This window comes from Cnephaeus nilssonii (genome assembly GCF_951640355.1).
Source record: "Cnephaeus nilssonii genome assembly, chromosome: 5".
Taxonomy (NCBI): Eukaryota; Metazoa; Chordata; class Mammalia; order Chiroptera; family Vespertilionidae; genus Cnephaeus; species Cnephaeus nilssonii.
In genome coordinates this window covers 81,547,137-81,569,408 of record NC_137076.1, presented here as the reverse complement: position 1 = coordinate 81,569,408, position 22,272 = coordinate 81,547,137, and the positions used below count along the sequence as shown (strand labels likewise).

Sequence of the window (22,272 nt, the reverse complement as noted above, 5' to 3'; positions counted from 1 at the left end):
AGTAGAGCCTTTCCCTCATAACACACTGCAGGCTATGTCTGCTGAGGGGCTTTTTCACAGTTTCCAGTGGACTGTGTGAAGTGGGGATAATGGGTGTTTAGGCTCTAGAGTGCTGCAGAATTGGCTGGTGTCGATTTTGCTGTTGTTTGAATGATGTCAGTTACTCAGTACTTCAGTCTGAAGAGATTATTAAGGTCCATCCTAAGTGCAAAAAAAAAGTGTGCTTTTCATTCAGTATAGTACAAATAAAATTTTCATTTAATATTGAGTCATTTTTATTAGGAAAATGTTAAGTGTATCTATAATAATAAAAGCGTAATATGCTAATTAGACTAGACATCCTTCCGGACAACCTTTCAGATGAAGCTAGGGCTGTGAGCTGAGGTGGCCGCTGCGGCGGGCAGGGGCTAAGGCAGAGGCAGCTTCTGCAGCACCACAGTGGCGGTGGGGGCCGAGCCCCTTGCACAAATTTCGTGCATCGGGCCTCTAGTATGTATAAAAATGTCTACAAGGATTTATACTAAAATATTAACCACATCTGTCCCTGAGGAATGTTCATCATCTGTAATGGCTGAGATCTCTAGGGATCAGGAAAATTTATTTATTCAATAAGCATTTAATGTGTTCAACTCTTCACTAAGTATACAACATATTAAACACTGAAAACTTGTAAGGAAGTTAAGGCAATTTTGTTTTTTCCCTTTTTCCTTTACTAGGTGGATATGAACCTGAATGAGGAGAAACAGCAGCCTTTGAGAGAGAAGGACATTATTATCAAGAGGGAGATGGTGTCCCAATACTTGCACACCTCCAAGGCTGTGAGTTCTGGGGCAGGTACCCCGTGACACACTTTGCCCTTATCTTGGACCTTGTTTGTTTTGCCAATTTCCTAGAATATTTTATGTCTGTATCAGTTCTGTTTCATTCTGTTATAAAGCCTACTTGTTTTGTACTTTCACTTAAGTTATCATTCTCACATACTTTTTGTCTGATTCAATTTTCATGAAGTGTATATGGGGGATGGAATGGGAAATTCTGAGTCTCACATAGTTTGGTGGTATGTATGATGGGTATCTGCCTTGATATTATTTAAACTGTATTGACTAACACTAATCCAATTTATGACTGGGTCCAGGGTTTACTAATCTCTCTCTCTGCTCCTGTCTAGGGCATGAGCCAAAAGGAGAGCTCTCGGTCTCCCATGATGTACATTCAGGAGTTGAGGTCAGGCTTGCGGGATATGTCTCTGCTCAGCTGCCTGGAGTCCCTTCGTGTCTCCCTCAACAACAACCCTGTCAGGTGAGATTTTTGAGGTGGTATCAGGAGTAAGAGCTCAGGGTTAGAGTTCACTGGTGGGGACTGATGATCAATAGAGTCAGGGAAGTATGAAAATGTTCTAGATAGGGAGTAAAGAGTTGCCAGAATAAACTTTGCTTTTGTACAGATGAATTTATTGATGTGATTTAATATTGCATTGTCTATGACTGTTCCTTACAGCTGGGTGCAAACATTTGGTGCTGAGGGCCTGGCCTCCTTGCTGGATATCCTTAAACGACTCCATGATGAGAAAGAGGAGACTGCTGGGTAAGGACTTCCAAGTTTTGACATCTTCTAGGTAGAGAATAGTAGGGGACTTGGCTATTTTCTTTAAAGGAGAAAATAGCAGTTAAATGTAAAGTTATGGACTAGGGTCGTGGTCGGCAAACTGCGGCTCACGAGCCACATGCGGCTCTTTGGCCCCTTGAGTGTGGCTCTTCCACAAAATACCACGGCCTGGGCGAGTCTATTTTGAAGAAGTGGCGTTAGAAGAAGTTTAAGTTTAAAATATTTGGCTCTCAAAAGAAATTTCAATCGTTGTACTATTGATATTTGGCTCTGTTGACTAATGAGTTTGCCGACCACTGGACTAGGGGAATATGCTGTTAGCTGAGAATGGGGTTTATCGTAGGGGTGACTAGAGGAAGAATGATGATTATTGATACAGGAAAGGGAGGAGGAACTTAAAGTTCCTGGTGAATAACACAGGATATATACCACATAAGATTATGAGTCGCTCAGCCTAGATTCGTACCTCACCTGGAAATAGGGTCTGATTTAGTCTAGAGCTCCCCTGTGATCTGATCTGGGTCATATCTAATCTGGAAGTCTTACAGTGCACTTCATCAGTTCAGAACGAGCTTTATGACAGTCTTCAGGGTTAGGGTAATCCTAGGGATACCTTGGATTGTCTTAGCTTTCCTTGAAGCCAGCCTGACCCAAAGCAACTTCTTTACTTTCTGGAATCTTTCCAAAACAAGACACAGGCCTGTACCTCCTGAATACAGACTTCAAGTAGTAATAGATGGAATATTATCCTGTTAGAATTTAGTACTTAGGAGCCTAGAGGGAATTAATGGGAAGATTTTAATTTAATAGTAAATCTTGGATTTCGAGAGGATTAACCAGAGGTCTTTGATTGTGGGGATCCCTCTTCAGCTACCTGTTTTTGCCAGTGTTTCACAGCAAAGTGCCATGGGCTAGAATTTACTCAGATACTAGTTGGGGATGTTCCTTAGACCCTTGTTTGCAAGACTGAAAAGTCAAATGGGAGAGGGGTATAGAATAAGGGGACTTCAGTGATTATGTTTTCTACATGCAGGAGCTATGATAGCCGTAACAAGCATGAGATCATTCGCTGCTTGAAAGCTTTTATGAACAACAAGGTGAGATTTTTCCCCATTCCAACCCCATCATGACCCCTATTCTTTCTCTTCTATTGGCAAACTCCAAAAAGGACTTAGGAATATGAAGTTCAATATTTCTAGCTTTCCCTTTTATTATTATGACTTTTGATTGCCACATATATATGCTTCTTTGGACCTTTTTCTCCCAGTTGTAATGTGTTTCAGAGAGTAAGGTCATTTTTTTTTCTTTTTATAGTTTTCTTTTGTTAATTCTTGAAATTCCTGACATAGTTATTGTTTTTTAAAGGTTTATGTTTGGATTTGTTTTTCCAGACAGTCATACTGTTAAAATCTCTCTCTCTCTCTCTCTCCCCTTCCTTCCTTTCCTTCCTTTCCTTCCTTTCCTTCCCTTCCTTCCCTTCCTTCCTTTCCTTCCTTTCCTTTATTTTGTATTTAAAACCAGGGAGCCCATGGCTATTTGTTCCTGAGTACAAATCTGTCTTCCTCACTATTTAATTTTGTTATAATTAACTTATTCCATTGGGTTGGGGGGCATTAAAAAGAAACATAAAAATCCAAGATTTTAACTCTTGGAAGACATAGAAGTCTGTTGTGAATCTACTAGAAAATTACTTTGCCATGCTAATTTCTGTTTGGCTCCATTGGGGAAAGTATTCTACCCCTATATTAGTTTGCTGTGACAAAGTACTACAAATTGGGTGTCTTAAACAACAGAAATTTATTGTCTCACAGTTTTGGAGACTAGAAGTCCAAGATCAAGGTGTTGGCAGCGTTGGTTCCTTCTAAAGGCTGTGAGGGAAAGTATGTTCCCTGCCTTTCTCCTAGCTTCTAGTGGCTTCCTGGCAGTATCTGGCATTCCTCGACTTGTAGATGCATCTCCCCAACCTCTGCCTTCATGGTCACATGGCATTCTCCTTGTGTGCATGTTTATGTCCACATTTCCCTTTTTTATAAGGACAAGTCATTGGATTTAGAACTCCACCCTATTCTTATATGACCTTGTTGTAACTGGGAGTTAAAACTTCAATATATGAATTTTGGAGGGAAATACCATAATGATTCCTAAATGTGTCCTGTGTTAGATGCTGTCATCTTTAAGCCTTCCTTCTCTGTTTTTGTCCTGCCAGTTTGGAATCAAGACCATGTTAGAGACAGAAGAAGGAATCCTGCTGCTGGTCAGAGCCATGGATCCTGCTGTTCCCAACATGATGATTGATGCAGCTAAGCTGCTTTCTGCTCTTTGTATCCTACCACAGCCAGAGGACATGTATGTGACAAATTATTTCTCTTCTCCATTCTCTTTTTTACCATCTTCCCTAGTGTAGAGGAAAATTGAGTTGCTTGGGTGGCCACTTGGTTTTAAATATGTATTTTTTTCTCAGACATGAACACTGTGAATCTTAATATTTAAGGAAAGTTGTTAGGTGATGCAGCTATCCTGATTGTACCACTGGTTATAGTCAGATAGCTCCCAGATCTCCATCTGTATTGTCTAGGGACAAGGGTTTCTTTTTCCATTAAAAAAAAAAAAATCAGAAGCAATACAATATTACTTTTTAAAGTCCAAACAACACAGAAATATATAAAGTAAATTTTACCAACCTTATGCCTTTGGCAAATCCTATTCTGCAGAGATAACCACTGTTAATGACTTGGTACTCTCTCATATATCTTTTTCTAGCACAGAAAAATATATTGCATTTCCTAGATTCTAAGATATCTTATACCACTCCAAAAGATGGTATTCTAGAACTAAGAAAAAATGGCTTTTGCCTACAAAACCAATTTCATGTATAATATAGATTTTTATTTTTTGTGGAGATGTTTAACAAAAGCTAAATCATACCATTAATTTTTTTCCAGCTTGTTTCTTTTTATTTAACAGGATATTTTAGACATTCTTTTATGTCAACATTTATTGATATCTCTCCTGGCTATTTAGCATTCCATATTCTGTATGTTGCATAATTTATTTAACAATTTTTCCATTTTTAAAGCATACCTGGCTCTTGCTCTAGGTGATAAGAATTTTTACTGTTGCAAATGATTCTATAATGAGCATTCTCGTACATCAGGGGTGGGGAATGTCCAGCGGGCCGTATAAGGCCTGTGAAATCATTTAGTCTGGTGCTGCCAAGGCATTAGGGGTGAGTTAATTAAATGTTTGACCAAAATAGCAGGCTAATTTTTAAGTTGATGATTTTGTATGGCCCGAGAATGATGTTATAAATAGCCAAATGGCCCTTGGCAGAAAAAAGGTCCCCCACCCCTGTTGTACATCTATTCTTTTACATTTATTCATTTATGTTCGATAGATTTCTGCAAGTAGGGCAAATGTTATGTGCATTCAAAATTGATATTATTAAATGCCCCTCCAAAAGTTGTACCAATTTATATTCCATAGAACAGGGGTCTTAATTTGATATTTATAGATAGGAGTCTAGGAATGGGTTTTAAGGTACATTTTTCTGAAGAGATCATCCTTAGCTTTCAGCAAATTCTGGCTCTTGTTCTAGATGATGAGGAGAATAATGTGAGAAATCCAGAACACTGGTAATGTTCTATTTCCTAACTGATCTGTGTCCCTGCATAATCTACTTGCTATGTGTGTCTGTGTCAGAGCACCTGGGCAATTCTCTCCCTTTCTTTTCTCCTGGGCAGGAATGAAAGGGTTTTGGAAGCCATGACAGAAAGAGCTGAGATGGATGAGGTGGAACGTTTCCAGCCACTGCTGGATGGATTAAAAAGTGAGACCTCCATTGCACTCAAGGCATGTATATCCCCTGAAACTGGGCCCAAGGGTAGAATTCAATATGGAAAGACTTAAGTTCATTTGACCTTTTAAGAGAGCACATGGAATGGTTCCCAACTATATTTTATAATTTGTTAGGAAGGGAAAATGACTATCCTTCTCTCCAAGCAGGCAGAGAAAGAACTGTTCCTCATCATGAAATGGGGAAAAGATTCACAAATTAGGAAAACCAAGGCCTAGAGCAAAGTATACCATCAGGTCCTTGGAATTATTTAGACCTCTGAGCTCTCCAGACTTGTGCTCAAACCAGGTCTTATTGCTCCAGCAGAAAGTCATTCTTGCAGCATTTTCTAGGTTGTATTTGGGATCCTCAGAATGCATGTAACAAGAATGAAATCTTTATATCTAGGAGTTAACACTGACATAGCTGCTGAATTTTTTAATTTTAGGTGGGATGCCTACAGCTAATCAATGCTCTCATCACACCAGCTGAAGAACTTGACTTCCGAGTTCACATCCGAAGTGAACTGATGCGCTTGGGGCTGCATCAAGTGTTGCAGGTGAGATGCAGCCCTTCATTACAAAGGCTGGACTGATTCCTTCCTGCTCTTACTGCCCAGTCATTCCAGGGATAACTTGGATTTTCAATTTAAAAACCAAGTTGAAAAGCTTGGGTTTTTAGTCAACATAGGAACTTATGGGTTCTCTGACTTCTATTTTTGTTGTGGACAGGATCTTCGGAAGATTGAAAATGATGATATGAGAGTGCAACTAACTGTGTTTGATGAGCAAGGGGATGAAGATTCCTATGACCTGAAGGGACGGCTGGATGACATTCGAATGGAGATGGAATATCCTTTTACTGACTGGGTTCAAGACAGGAAACATTTAGTTGTAGATACTTTCATGAAATGGTATGGGGGTGATGACATTAGCCTGCATGTCTTCTTGATAGATAAGCAGGTGTCTTTGATTTCTATTGGATTTATTTTCCTCAGCATGGACCAGGAAAGTTAGGACAGGTGATCTGAGGGTTGTTTAGCATGGAAGCAGCCCTCGGAATTAGTATAGACCTCCTAGAACTGTGGTCGGCAAACTGCGGCTCACGAGCCACATGCGGCTCTTTGGCCCCTTGAGTGTGGCTCTTCCACAAAATACCACGGCCTGGGCGAGTCTATTTTGAAGAAGTGGCGTTAGAAGAAGTTTAAGTTTAAAAAATTTGGCTCTCAAAAGAAATTTTAATCGTCGTACTGTTGATATTTGGCTCTGTTGACTAATGAGTTTGCCAACCACTGTCTTAGAACATGATAAGCTTAACCTTTTGCACTCGGATGTCGAGATTAAAATTACTCTTTGAATGTATCAATAATTTGAAATATAAAAAAATCCAAATAAGTTTGTATGAAAAGAAACTCCAGTTTTTTATTCTACTGCCGCGCTTTGTAAAATCTGGGGTATTTAAAAAATTAAATCCCGAGTAGAATAAAGGAATCGAGAAAAAAGCAAGCAAGTGCAAAGGGTTAACTTACTAAAATGTAGAGTTGGTTTTAGAGAATATGTACAAGTCAGGGAGTAGGGTATAATTTGCTTTCTTGTTTGTGTTCCTGAAACTGACAGAGGGAGTACTTTGGTTACCTATTGATATTTACCACACGTGACTTTGAGGCAGTTACCTTTAGTTTCTGATAGATCTTCAAGGCAAATACTAGCAATCCTCTATCTGTATAGTACCACCAAATCATTGGTCCCTTTGCTAAAGGAAGTTTATAGAGCTTAAAGTGTCAGACAATATTTACAGGAAGAATAGCTGTTAGAATAGAAGAGCACCTTGCTACTTTTCCTGAGAGTTGGATAAGCCACCTTTCATAGTATCTAAATATATGCTTTCCTTAGCTTCTTTCTCTTTCCCACTGATTTCAATGAAGTCTTCCAGTTTCTCTTAAACACAGTGAAGGACTCAAAGGCAGAGCCACACTTCCTGTCCATTCTGCAGCATCTACTCTTGGTCCGAAATGACTACGAGGCCAGGTAAAATGATATACCTGTGGGAAGTTTTGAATTTTAGCCTAAGTGGAAAGAACAAAATCCTTAAATTCAAAGATTGTCTGTAAAGGGAAAAAGAAAAGGCAAGAATTAGGTTTCATTGTTAGTCATAGGAACATTATCAGTGTCCCTTTAATCCAACTGAAAGGCATCTCTGTGGAAGAGGTCACAATGTCTAAGGTAAAATGCCCTTCCTTTTTTGGTAGTGTGGAGTGAAGATGATAGCAAAGGGAGGTAAATTTAAAGTTCTTTTAGGTTGTCTGAAAGTAGAGACTTGGCAGTAGTACTGTCCATTGACAGGAAGGCTCAAGCCCAAGTTTTTAGATGGGAAAGGATTGGCACTAGAAGGCAGATGGCAAGAAGTTTGACTCTGAAGTAGATGGGGTACCTGATGTGGAAGAAGGGGTTTCCTAGCATGGCAGCGATACTTCTGTTAATTTTATAAAACAGTCTTTTCCAGAGCACTTATCCTCAGGTCCCTCTATTGTCAAATAGAGGGACAGTACCTGTTTTTGATCCTGAATACTTCTGAAAATTATATTGTGGTTTTCCTTTTATTTCTTCCATAGACCGCAGTACTATAGGTTGATTGAAGAATGTATTTCTCAGATAGTTTTGTACAAGAATGGGGCTGATCCTGACTTCAAGTGCCGGCACCTCCAGATTGATATTGAGGGATTGATTGGTAAGTGTATTCATCCATCTGGTTCCTTAAAATATTGCTCTGCCTTTCATTTTGTATCTTCCAGTGAAAATTTTAGGGAAGATATCTTTCTGGTTCTTAGGTATTTCCATGATGGACCTTTCTTAGGTGTTAACCAACATCTGTGTTAAGAATATATAGGCCTTAAATTTATTTCTACATAATTCTAAAATTTAACCCCTTCTCACACACTACCCCATCTTTTGAAGGGGCTTCAGCTATAAGTGAGGACTCTGGCTGCTTTCAGAAATTCATAAGTAAGACTTGTAGGCATTCTTCATGCCATGCAGCATGGTGGCCTTAACAGCCACATAAGAAACTTACGTTGAACTTAACTGAAGGTTCTTTATTTAGTGCAGAACATTAAGAAGGGCAATACAAATAAACAAAAGGATCAAAGACTGTCCTGTGGTTATATCGAAGGGCTTAGGTAGTGAGAGGGGGGAAACAAGAGAATTGGAAGCTTTACTTCCTGACTCTTCTTCTTTTCAGATCAAATGATTGATAAAACAAAGGTAGAGAAAACTGAAGCCAAAGCTACAGAGCTGGAAAAAAAGGTGGGTGTGAGAGAAAAAACAATTGGATGTATCATTCTTTTTCTAAGGATTATGATATTTCTAACATGTGAAACATACCTGAGATGTTTTGAAAGCATTCCGCACACAACAACAATTCCTAGGGGAAACTTGCTGGATATGAATGTGATCATGAGGAGCTAGTTAGTGTGACTTTGCACAGTTCTTGGACCCCTGGGCAGGACAGGAAAGACAGACAGCACTCACATAATACTGAAAGCACTCTCAGGTTTACTTGGCATCTTGGGCCTCTTATCCCTGGAACAATAGGAATTGGAATATATCTGAATTCTCTTTTTCTCTTCAATTGTTAAAGACTCCTTTTGTGGTTGATAGGTTTTGATCCTAGAGACTACTGGGATTATATGCCATGGCTGTCCTGATTAAATGTCTTTAAAATCTTAAGTGTTGGTTTTTTAATTATAACTCCAAATATAGATAAACTATGGAAATGGTCTCTTGTTCCCCCTCCTTTATCCATGATTTTCAGGTCAAAATCATGGTGTTCTTTTTTTCCCAGGCATTCCCTGGGTCAGTGAGCTGTATGGATCAAAGATTGGCACAAAACAGTAAATTATGGGGAATAGCGTTATGCTTCTTGCTGAGATAGCTTACTGGGAGTCTGATTCCTTTCTTCTCTAGCTGGATTTAGAGTTAACAGCCCGACATGAGCTACAGGTGGAAATGAAAAAGATGGAAAGTGACTTCGAGCAGAAGCTCCAGGATCTTCAGGGAGAAAAGGATGCATTGGGTTCTGAAAAGCAACAGATTGCCACAGAGAAACAGGACCTGGAAGCAGAGGTGTCTCAGCTCACAGGAAAGGTAATGTCTGAGCAGGGAAGGCAGGGTGACCTGTAACTGCCTTCAGCAGCCTCAGGATGAGTCTGTCTTGGAGCAGGAGTCATCTTACTCCCAGGGAGGGTTCAGCTACTAGTAGGTAATCTGGTTAGATAGTGAATATTTTAAAAATCTTTTACTTTTTTTGTTTCTTTTGTTTTGGAGATTAGTAATACATAAGATAGAAAATTTGAAAAATACAGAACAAAGAATAAAATAAGTCACAGTGCTACTCAGAAATAGATAATACTCTTCTAATAAATTTAGGAGTAGAAACTAAATAAATTGTTCTCATATTTGTTTATTTTCTCCTATTTGTCATCTCTGGGCAGATTGGACAGATTTATCCTTATACACTCTCTCTGCAGTTATAAATATTTGAATGATCTGTGATATCTGATAACTTAATCACTTATGTAGTTACATAATTACCTGTATAGCACATGTGCTAATTATGTAACTAGAATATTTGATTTACTTGGTCTTTGCATTTTCTAATCAAAGGGAGAATTTAACATAAAGGTTGAAGTTGCCTTTTTTCTTATTTTTTTTATTGATTTCAGAGAGTAAGGGAGAGGGAGAGAGAGATAGAAACATCAGTGATTAGAGAGAATCATTGATTAACTGCCTCCTGCATGCGCATACTGGGGATTGAGCCCACAACCCGGGCATGTGCCCTGACTGGAATCAAACCATGACCACTTGGTTCATAGATCGATGTTCAACCACTGAGCCATGCGGGCCAGGCATGAAGTTGCCTTTTTAATGCAAAGCATGCTGAGCTAAGAACATGAAGACCTGAACTTTAATTTCACTTTGTCACTAAATAGCTATGTGACTTTAGGCGAATCATTTCATGTCTGACTCCTTTCACACCCTTCATGTATGAAATGAGAAGTTGGGGTTAATTTTTTAGGCCCCTTTAAACTCCAGTTGTCCCTGAGGTAGAGTGAAAAGTATGCTTTCTTTTTTTTTTTTTGAAAAGTCTGCTTTCATTGATGTTGTTTTTCTAGGTTGCCAAGCTGTCCAAGGAATTGGAAGATGCCAAGAAAGAAATGGCTTCTCTCTCTGCTGCAGTTACTGCTGTAGCCCCTCCCAGCAGTGCTACTGTTCCCCCTGCCCCTCCTCTGCCTGGTGACTCTGGCACTGTTATTCCACCCCCACCTCCTCTTCCTGGGGGTGGCACAATTCTATCTCCACCACCTCCCCCTCCTTTACCTGGGGGTATTTGTATCCCCCCACCCCCTCCTTTGCCTGGGGGTGCTGCCATCCCCCCACCCCCTCCTTTACCTGGGGGTGCTGCCATCCCCCCACCCCCTCCTTTGCCTGGGGGTGCTGCCATCCCTCCACCCCCTCCTTTGCCTGGGGGTGCTGCCATCCCTCCACCCCCTCCTTTGCCTGGGGGTGCTGCCATCCCCCCACCTCCTCCTTTGCCTGGGGGTGCCGCCATCCCCCCACCTCCTCCTCCCTTACCTGGTGGACCAGGAGGGCTGCCTCCTCCTCCCCCTCTTCCTGGTGGTACTGGAATCCCCCCACCCCCTCCATTTCCTGGAGGCCCTGGCATTCCTCCACCTCCACCAGGAATGGGTATGCCTCCACCTCCCCCTTTTGGATTTGGAGTTCCTGCAGCCCCAGTTCTGCCATATGGATTAACTCCAAAGAAGCTTTATAAGCCAGAGGTACAGCTCCGGAGGCCAAACTGGTCCAAGGTGAGAATTTCTGTGCACTTCTTCACAATACATCTTCAGAAACCACTTCACTTTCCTACTTTGTACTTTGTTCATGGTTGGGCTTCCCTTTCTTGTGGCTCACATCTGTCTGTCTTTAGTGCCACTCATGCATATGTGTATTCAGCAGGTATTAGGTATCTCCTATATGCTAGACATTACTTTGGAGAGTTCTTTGAGCCCAAACTCTGCTACAAAACCTAAACTTAAGTTAATATTTTTGGCCTCTGAGGATTTGAGTGCCAGGGTAACACACAGTTTGATAATGGTCATTTCACTAATCCTCATGGTACTGATAATTTTGCTTATCTCAAGTCATGGATTAGTGGATACAGCCCCACTACCTCCACCCTCCAGTAAATGAGTTGCACAGGAGATGTTTGCATTGTTCAGTATTATTCCCACTATGTGTTTGCATTAACCCTTTTCTTCCAGAAACCAAGTTAAAATAGAGTTTAGGGATTATAAAAAGAACAAATTTGGCACAGTTAGCCAAATTGATGGGAAAATATGTGATGTAGCCCTAACCAGTTTGGCTCAGTGGATAGAGCGTCGGCATGCGGACTGAAGGGTCCCAGGTTCGATTCCGGTCAAGGGCATGTACCTTGGTTGCAGGCACATCCCCAGTAGGAGGGGTATGCAGGAGGCAGCTGATCGATGTTTCTCTCTCGTCGATGTTTCTAACTCTCTATCCCTCTCCCTTCCTTTCTGTAAAAAAATCAATAAAATATATTAAAAAAATATATGTGATGTAGAACAGGGGAAGATGTGAAATAATGCCTTACTGCTTCTAAAAGTAGTGGATTTGAGGTTAGAAGGACGATACGTAGCATAACTTGAATAATCATCAACAAACACACTGGAAGCATCATCTCCTGATTTCATCATGAAGAGCACAGCTGTTGTCTGTATCACAGGTCCATCTGAGTCTGGTATAGACAGTGCTAATAATCGGCCAGCCACCTCTTGCTTCTTAATCAGTTTTCTAGGATGGAAAGTACAGAAACTCAGCTTAGTAACTCTTAACACCCTGCCTGTATCCACAGTTTGTCGCTGAGGACCTTTCCCAGAACTGCTTCTGGACAAAGGTGAAGGAGGACCGCTTTGAGAACAATGAACTTTTCGCCAAACTTACCCATGCCTTCTCTGCCCAGACCAAGAGTGAGTCCCTTCCTCTTTCATGCAAAAAGGGCCAATGTAGTATTTAGAATATGCTATAAACAGGTTTCGCATCCCTTTCCCTTCCCTGGGTGAGGGTTGAAGAGAGATGGGATTTCAATTTGCAAGAAAATAAGATGTTTTTATGTCCTGGGGATGCTGGGTTTGGGAAAGAGAATTGTTGTATATAGGTTGCTATTCCTTCCTCCCCGCCCCCCCCCCCCCCAGTTGTTTTGCATGTAGGTATTTTATATCATTATAACTTGTGGGGATATGAGATAGGTGACAGCTCAGTCTGGCCCCATTTTGATGATGCTCTTGAACCAATTCTGGCACTGCTGTTAAGGTACTACCTCCAGACCTGCCTACATAATAGATAAGGGTTGGGCAGAGTCTTTATAGGCCAGGTGGTTGAGCCTACTGTCTTCAATAACAACAAACCGTGTGTGATTCCTTTTTTCTCTTCCATTTTTCTCCAATATCTGATGCTTTCTCCATCCTGGCCCTTTGCTCCTGCAGCATCCAAAGGTAAGAATATAGAAGGGCCTTTTAGTTGGGTATCTTTAATATTAGAGAAAAAGTGAAACAGATGTAAAGGAATTACTCTTTAGAAAACTGAGACTAAAGATTGGGGTTGATTTCTCTTTTCCTAGTATTTTTTATTTTTTTAAGAGCACAGGAGAACCAGTAGCTGGGTTATTAACTGTCAGGGGAGAAATTAGACTACCATATACTTATTCTGTTTTTTGAAGTTGAGGGACAAATTAAGTAATAATACCATTATCTTACATTTCTGTTGTGTTTTACAATTTCCAACGTACTTTAACATAACTTTACCCTATTTGACCTGCACAGGCAGGATGAGTGTTACTGCACTCTGTAGAATATATGAATTAAATAGGTAGCTTGCCCAAGGTTATATGACCAGACCCAGGAGTCTTGACTTTTGGTCCATTTTTTTAATACATTTTGGTCTGTTTGTGTGTGTGTGTTTTTTTTAATATAAATTCTTGCTTCTTCACCTTCATATCTTCACCTTTACTTTAGAATTGCTGATCTTTTTTGCCCTCTTCTTTCTTCCTTCCTAATTCTTGTGGTTTTTGTGCTCCTTTAATATGCCTTGTGATAATTTTATATTTCCATCTTCTAGCTTTATTGTTTATTTAGAGGTTTATTATGACCCTAGTGATAAAATGCTCTAATGTTGGAGCATTTTCCCCCACCCCCTGTCCAGTAAATAAGCATTTTTAATAATAATAATTTTTTTATGTGATCTAATGGGACAAGGCTATACTTTGTTCTAATAAGGAGCCTAAGAGATTGCTAGATGCCTTTGGTGGCCCTTAGTTTCATGTGGGTATCTAAGAGTGTGAAATCACAGTGCTCAGGCCTGTCTTGTTGCCCTAGACTTAGGGCAAAGTGGCCTTTTCTTCTAAGAGAACTGTCACCTTCCAAACCAAAGTTCAGCTCAATGAGTTACTTCCACCCTTAGTTAAAAATGCTGTGATAATGAACGCTTATACTACTATGTAGTACATCAACAAAGATTAGTTGGCAGGGAAAATCAAAACACATGAATTGCTAATTTGTTAGTTCACAGAATCTGTCCGTGTGTTGGCCTCTGGCATGAGTCCCTTTCTTGTGGCTGGGCTCTTAGTGCCACTGCAAATGTTCACTGCCCGGGCCCCTTTCCTCTCCATCCTTCTTTTATCCTATACATTTCTATTCCTATTGATTGTAGTGCGGTTTCCTGCAGTTTAGTGGTTTTCCTTGGCATTTTATTCCTACCATGAATTGGTATATAGTATTTTAAAATACTCAACCAAAACCTTATTGCATCTTTTGTTATTGTCAACAATGTAATCAAACTTGTTAATGCCTCTTTAGCTCTCAACTTTGGCCCTGGAAACTACTTTCTATTCATTGAAGGTTCTAACTTCCTAACAGCTTTAGCTTGCTTTTTTTTTTTTTTAAATTAATCTCTGTATCTTAATCTGAAAAGAGTAAGTATGAATTTGATAATTTAACTTAGTTTAGTTTAGTGGCAGTATTGATTTTCATATAGTAATAATCATTACTAGATTGCTGCTGTTTTGATGAAAGAAATTTTTAACTAGTCTTTGTTTTATCCTAGTTTTTAAATATCTCTTCTTCTAGTTAGGACTTTCAGCTGTTAAATTGGCACACTGACTTAATTTCAAGGTCTAGAAACTTCAGAGGTGAGGACTCAGAGAACCCAGATCTCATCAGTGTGAAAGCAAGGTTTACTTTGCTTCCTGGTGCTTTAAACATGTCTGGGATAACATTTCAGAACATTCCTCCTTAATTTTTTTTAAGTTGGTTACCAGTTGCATTTACCAAGTCTCTTATTCATAGTCTTAATATTGATAATATAATTAAATGATAGATAAATACTCATTACTATATAAATATTCCATCTTCAGATGAAGAAGTAGGGACATGGGTTAAAAACTTTTTTGAGGCCATTATAGTATGTGCCAGAGCCAGGGTTCACACTTCAGACTGTGGGACTCCAAGCCCTTGCTCTAGCCTTGGCTTCCCAGACGTGTACGTTTCTGCCCTGAGAGCTTCTGAGAATGAAGATCCAGACAAAGCTAGAAGAAGGGATACACTGGCTTCTGCAACCACTTCATCCATTTAGGCACAAATGTCCTATCAAATCTGAACTCAAATTGTGAATGTCCTTGAATTGTGAAAAAGATTAGATTAGGGAAAGTGAGATACCGGATATTTAGAGTTGTAGGGGAGCCAGATTCTGATTACAGTATATTCAGCTGTAGCAAAATTAACCCAGTTGGAGAAATAAGACATGCTTATTTAGTTCTTGTAGAAGCTCTGCTTAGATGATTCCAGCCCAGTAGCTGCCAGCTTGATGAGGAAGTTATTTGGACACTAGGTTTTCATAATATTGCATTATTTCCTCTCTCACTTGCTAAATGCAACTCTTTTTAAAAACATGCCTGTATCTCCCTTATATTTTACTTCTACCTAAAAGTTCTCATATACCTCCTGGCTCCTCCATTATCAGGCATTAAAGAAAACATCTGTCTCACTCTCTACATCTGCCTCCTATAGCTAAAGGTCTTCAGCCACTGGCTTCATTAAGGTTCAAGAAGATATGTACCTTTTTCTAATAGGAGAGAGGAATGGTCCTCAAATTTATACTACAAGTTCTCACATACATTTTTCTCTCTCAAGGGTTACTCTCTTATTTCCGAACTCTTGACTTCCTATAAATCAGGAATTTACTTAGTTGATTTGATAGACAGTGCTATAAAATGTCTAGTACTTTCTTATTTTCCTTATGGTGATCAGTAAGGAGTGTCTTTATCTTGGTCTCTTTGACTCTGCTTCTTTAATTCCTTGGGAACATGCTCAATAGTTAACTTTTTTCCATCCTTTCCTAGGAAGCATTTTTGTCACGTGGTGGCCTCAGGTCATTATCTGTAGTACTTACAAGATAACTAGCTTTTCATTCTGCTTTCTTCTAACTCTTTCTTTTGTTGATTACATGATCCCATTAAAACTATTATGTTTTAAAAATAGTGTGGTAAGTGATAACTGATGTTCTTTTTAGGTTTATTACTTTCTTTTAAAAATCTTTTGGGTTCTTAAGATCCATGAACTAATGTCCTTTAATAGGTGTGAGGTGGACAATATATAGCATTAGATGATCTCTCTCTGTTAAAATATAATGTGCATTATTGGGAACTGTGAGCATAGAACAGTTCTCCAAGTGGTTAATAAGTGATTTAGAAAGAACTCTGACAAAAAAGCAAGATCTTGACCAAGAGCTGAGAATTTCATAAAAATAACAGTATTCTAGTTAGGATAGAACTGTGTGGGTCCAGATACCAAGGTTTGTGCTGTTGTCCCACAGGTCAGACTGCTGACAGCTATGGCTAGGATTACCTGTCCTGCCCTCGCAGAACTTTCATGGTTCAGGCTTTAACAGGAGTCTGTGGTGGGGAAGCAAGCTTTCCCAAAAGAGATCCAAGGGTCTTTTCCCTTTTTCCTGTGATCCTCTTCTGTCCACTTCCTGGCATCCACCCAGTTGGATCTTTATCAGGAAATGTCCTAGTGAATCTTTGTAGCCTCTGCAACTTGAACCTCTAGAAACAAGATTTTGTAAGAGCTCAACAGCTTCACCTTACTCAGTGAGTCTTTCGGCAGAAAGATGTCTGTTCTGTCAGTTCCTTACGTCTCTCGTGTGTGTGGAATTAGAACAAGTGAACATTTGTTGGGGTTCTTGTCTTTTATTTACTAACTTCTCTTGGATATTGAGTAGGGTCATTGTGTTAGCAAAGAGAAGTCGAGGGGTTCTGTAATATCAGGTAGTACTTGTAATTTATAAATATAAATCTACTCCATCACTTGGGATTACAAGGAGTATGATAGGGGGAAGGTGGTATCTGCTTTAATCTGACTACTAATGAGATTGCACCAGAGATTTTTCTTCATGCTTTGACTCTTTACCTCATCTGTAAAATGAAGTAGATGAACTTAAAGATACCTTTCACTTCTAAAATGCTGGTTCTGTTATATATATATAATTTATTTTTCTACTTTCTTGCATAAGCTGTCTTTGATGTTACCTATCATCATCTCAAATTCTTTTGTTTTGACAGCTTTCTAAAAAGCTCTGTGTTTTGTTTGTTGTGGTGTGAGTTTCTTCTTTTTCCATGCACTGGTGGAGATTTAAGGGAGAGTGTCATCAGATAAAGATAATTAAACTTTAATTCCCTCTAAACTGGAGGAATTTGATATATCTGCCTGCAGTGTGCTCTTTCTCCTTTTCGCCACCAGATGGCACATGGATCTCTTCTATTTTAGATGTGTCATTGTTACGTCTGTTAGTGACGCAGTCACGTTAGAGAGAGGCATCCTCTGTTGTTTTCAAATACAAACTGCTTAGTATGCTGCCCTCTACTGTCTGGAAAGTCATTTGGAGGACCGGTAGTAACATTAAGACAGGAAGTTATACTTGCTGTTTTCAAACGGATCTTGTCCTGCTCGGCTAGTGTATTTAATAGGAGCAATTTAGTGTTCTTTTGGGAGCCCGGAGTTTGGAGAATGTTTCTTGTTTTAGTCCAATAGTTTCATGAAAGCATAGCCTTCCTTTTAGAGTGCTTACATAGAGAACCATACTTTATCAGCTTGGAAGTTCATTACAAATGTTTATAACTCCATTATATACACATTCATTCTTCATCTCTGTCTCAGTTTCTACAAAATAGCTACTTCAAGCACATAATAGAAGTATCCACTGATTATATACTGGTAATTTCCCAGAGATATTATACTGAGTTTATTTCCTTCAGGGAATTCCTCTGGCCTACCCTGGGTAGAATTTGCTGGTGCTTCAAAAGTTTTTACAGTCAACCCTTCTGTGACATTTGTTGGCTTCTGACTATCCCAAGATAATCTCAGTTTTAGAGCCTCCTCCTAGTTATTCAAACTTGAGTGTGCCTGTATTATTATTCTGGACATACGTAGACTGAAACTGTATCTTCTAAACCTAAGACACCACCCACCATTACCTGCAGATTCTAGATCTGATTTCTGACAAAATGTCCTTTTTACATGGCATTGTCTGAGACTTAGATCATCTCATCGGGGATCTGTATTGCCTAAATTTCTGTCAGCTTGATGCAGTCAGTCCCTACACTTAAATGTCTGTTTCTACCAGTAATTTCCAACCTTCAGTGTGCATAAGGATTACAGGAGGAGCTTGTTAAAAGTCCAGAGAGTCCAAGTTACAAGGACTGTAGACAGGTATATTTTTAACAAGCATCCCATGTAATTTTGTTATATATTAACCTGGCTTGACCCATTGCTTCAGTTTTCATTCTTTTTCCATTTTCTGCTTGTTGTCTTCCCTTCCCTGCCATAGTTTAGAGGCTGCTCTCTACTTTTTCTTGTGGTAACATTTTTATGTCTGTGTCAGAGTAGATAATGTACAAGTGTTATCTTTTTTTTTTTTTAATGGAGGTCATGCCAGATCACTTTGGAAACAATTTGACATTGTCTACTAACTACTAACATTTTGGAGGCTCTGCTTCAAGGGCACTTGTTTCTACAAACGTATTTTCTTGCTATTTTCCCAGCCAGGTCTCAATAGGCATCTTTGGAGGATGTTTTGAAGAAGTTCTCTGGAGTCAGTGAAGTACCTGGGACCCATTTAGAGATTGACTGGGCTGAAGAGGATGGATGGGGCGGGGGATGATTAGAGGTCTTTCAGGCTTTTGTAACAAAGATGGAGTTGATGAGAAACTGGAGGAAGTACAGATCATGATGGAGTGTTGTGGCTGTGCAGACATAACTCTTGTTAAGTTTGGTTATCCTCTCTCTGGGGAGACCTGGAGTTGGTAGGGATCAAGGACGTGATTAGGAGGAGGAATGGGATCTCCAGGAAATTTCAGAGCAGAGTAGGCTTTGGGATAAGCAGAAGAGGATCCAGTGCTCTTTGGCTACACACTGGAGCCCAAACTGCTGCCCCAAGAAAAAAGCACTGTTATGAGGGTCCCTTACACTCTGGGAGTTGTTGGATCTGAACTTAATTTTCTGCTGATAGGGACAAATCTCCCTCCAAACATAAAGTAGTAGCCAGGCTAGTTTTCAGGGAGCCCTAAGGGTATCTCCGCCACAGATTGTTTTTTTCTGGGCTTTCTTTCTGTTTCTCTATTATCTGTTTTTCTGCAAAGGTAATATAGGGAGTTCAGAAGTCAAGATAGTTATAAAAAAGTCTCTTCCCACCCTTGTATTCATCCATCTCATCCTTCCCCTCCCCCTCCCCTCTAGAGATTACCATTTTTATTAATTTCTTGATTATCCTTTCAGTGTGTTTTTTAAATGCAATTATAAGCAAATACTAATATAGATTCTTATCCTCCCTCCCTTTACCAAAAGGCAACATGCTAGCTATACTGTTATATATTGTCTGTATCCTGGAAAATGTTCCTATCAATCAATACATAGAAATTTTCCTTGTTTAAAAAAATTCTAAAGCATGTATTTTATAATGAATACTATGACAGTACAAAAATATAGTAATGAAGCAATTGGTCCTTTTTTTGAAACAGTAGCTGCAATGAGCCATTTGATCTGACTGCATCTTAGCATGCGTGAGTCCTTTTTTTCTCTCTGTTTTCACTGAAAACCCTATGTCATGACCGAACAGTTAGTGACCCACACCAATTCCATAAAAATACAGCAACTCATTCTAGAGCCTTTCAGCATTGTGGTATGAGGAAAAGAGACGTGAAAAGTTCTGCTAAGGGGCCTTCCAGACCTCTAGCTAGTTTACTGGAGTGTTATACTCTAGAGCAGAGCTTTGTGTCACTAGCATAAGGGCACCACTTCATACAGGGGTATAGTCTTCAAAAAAAAGTATGACCTACCTAATTGTTTCTTCTTAGCTTTTGTCCTGAAGGAATTGCTCTAGAACTTAGTACCCTTTAACTGTCCCGTGTTATAACTCTACAGAATCAGTCTCTAGTTTATTCAGTATTTAGGTGGGTATGGGTGCTCGCTCACCTTTGGAGCAGCATGGACGAATGCTCATGATACAGTGCTAGGCAGGAAACAATTGTGTATAATCTTTACTGCAATCCTGTTTTACAGGAAAAAAAAATACAGCAGAAGTAAAAGATTGGAAGGCTAACTCTTATAGTTACCAGAAAACTATGAGTTTTTGTTAGGGTGCTAGATTTTTTTCCTTCTATTTTTCTATAATGTGGTCATCTTATTTTTATAAGGGGAAGAACAAAGGGATTAAGAAGGAAATTTGCAAAAGGTCCAGGATGCTTGAAAAGGGGGTTTCTAGAAGTCTTGGACCTGATAAATTAATGTGTGCAGAATAGAGAGCAGTCTTACAAAGCAGGTAATGGTGTCTTTTACTTCACTCTCCATAATGATCCTAGCCTTTTGGAAAATCAGATTCCACCTGAAAAAGCTATTTATTCTTCTCTCAACTCCCTTGGGTATGGAAACCCCTGTTAAACAACAGAAGGTCATTGGTAACTCCATGTATGCAAGATGAGATGCAGTCATCCTTCCCTCCTTTATCCTACAGTAATCCCAGCTCTGTTCTAAGCGTCAGTGACTTTTTCTTTTGTATATATTAGATTGGAATATAAGACACTGTGTGTGTGTGTTTAAATTTCCTCTTGGCAAGAAAAACTGCTAAAATCCTTTTAAGAAGAATGTCCCTCTTTTCCTATTCTACTTGCATTTTTCTTTTCAGCCACGGGGTGTGCGCAGTTGAGCTATTTTGGCTCAGGTTCCAGATTGTGAGGTCAGAGACTGGGGATTGGAGGAGAGCATCAGGTGACTTTCAGTAACAGTGATGACGGTCCTGCCCTCATCCCCACCCTTTCTTCCCCTCCTCTTTCCCCACCCTTTCCTGGCTTCTACCTTAGGAACAAAGAAGGGAAAAATACAGCAGTATGACGAAAACCAGCAGCTGCAGACTCAGGCTGGGGGCTGGGTGTTTATTCCATCTGTTCTCTTTGTTCCACTTTTACACTATTCCCCTCCCAGTCCTCTGAATAAAACGGAGGGTATTTCTAGGATCCTTTGTTACAGAGAATGACTTAGAAATCTGCAGTTTATTCAGTATTTAGGTGGGTGTGGGTGAGACAGAGAAGATTAAAAATGCTTCAAGCATCTAAAAAAGATGAAGGTATTTTGCCTTCTCATTCTGTCTTATTCAAAAATACCTATTTAATGTCAGAGACTGTGTTAGGAACTTATCACCTATTATTTCTAATTATTAAAACAATGCTTCTAATAGGTATTACCTTCATTTTATAACTGAGACATACCAGCTACAGAATTGATGTCCTTTGCTTATTAAGATCTCATAGCAAATAAATATGAAGTCAGAATTGGACCCCAGATCTGTTGGACTCAGAATTCAGCATTTAGTGAAAGGGAGTGGTAAGAAGGCAGGCATGTTTAGAGAAACCTGAGGTGCCTGCGTTTGGGGACTGGCATGGCACTGCTCCAGTAGGCTTTGCTTTTCACCAGAAGGCAGTGTCCTGATTTCTTCAAAAAGTAGATGTCAAGGTAAAAAATGAGATCAAGGGGAACATAGAGATTAAAATAGAATTTTTTAAACATGTCAGTCAGTTGCAGTGTTTGGACCTTATTTAGATCCTGATCCATTTTTTAAGAAAGGAAAGGCTTTATTCCTGGTACCTTAATTTGATGCCTTTTTTTCCCCTGCCCTCTAGCCTACTGTTCCTTGCATAAACCTGTCTGTCCTACCCTTTTACTGACTTGCTCGGGGCACTGACTGTCCTTCAGTCCCTACCCACCCAGATCTCTAAAGCTGATCTCTTAGCACTCCCTCATTGAGTCACCTTCCTGGGTGTGCTGGGAAAGTGTGTGAGAAATTCAGTGACTGTATTGTCTGAATGAGCCATGCTTTGAGAAGTGCCTGGATTTCTAATACTGCTTTGCCCCCACCCTTTCAGAATCCCATCGTGTCCCCCTCTTCCTGATTCTTGTTGCTTTGGAATTCTGTCTGGCTTTGTTCCTGTCCTTCAGGTTTATCCATTTCTGCCAGTTTGCTCCATCCCTCCTTACAGCATGCACAGCCAATGATGTAGTTCTTTGGAATTTAGCAGATGGCTATCTGTTTTGGCCAAGAGGCCAATAGTGGGAATCTGGTTACCTTTGGGCAGGGATAACAGCTGTTCATTTGGTATGCTCTCTCCCTGCTTTTCCCTCCTGTGAGGTGTACCTATAAATGGCTATGAGGTGCTGA

General features: G+C 39.8%; 1 protein-coding gene across 1 annotated transcript in view; it reads left to right on the top strand.

Moving 5' to 3' along the window:
• Positions 1 to 22,272, top strand: part of DIAPH1 (diaphanous related formin 1) — an 88,097-nt gene that overhangs the window by 29,752 nt on the left and 36,073 nt on the right. The window contains exons 4-17 of the mRNA XM_079772013.1: positions 717 to 818; positions 1,169 to 1,299; positions 1,498 to 1,584; positions 2,639 to 2,702; positions 3,812 to 3,951; positions 5,346 to 5,454; positions 5,886 to 5,996; positions 6,169 to 6,287; positions 7,348 to 7,464; positions 8,049 to 8,164; positions 8,675 to 8,739; positions 9,400 to 9,579; positions 10,608 to 11,303; positions 12,368 to 12,482. Of these exons, the coding sequence (XP_079628139.1) occupies positions 717 to 818; positions 1,169 to 1,299; positions 1,498 to 1,584; positions 2,639 to 2,702; positions 3,812 to 3,951; positions 5,346 to 5,454; positions 5,886 to 5,996; positions 6,169 to 6,287; positions 7,348 to 7,464; positions 8,049 to 8,164; positions 8,675 to 8,739; positions 9,400 to 9,579; positions 10,608 to 11,303; positions 12,368 to 12,482 (2,152 nt within the window). The remainder of the gene's footprint in view (positions 1 to 716; positions 819 to 1,168; positions 1,300 to 1,497; positions 1,585 to 2,638; positions 2,703 to 3,811; positions 3,952 to 5,345; positions 5,455 to 5,885; positions 5,997 to 6,168; positions 6,288 to 7,347; positions 7,465 to 8,048; positions 8,165 to 8,674; positions 8,740 to 9,399; positions 9,580 to 10,607; positions 11,304 to 12,367; positions 12,483 to 22,272) is intronic.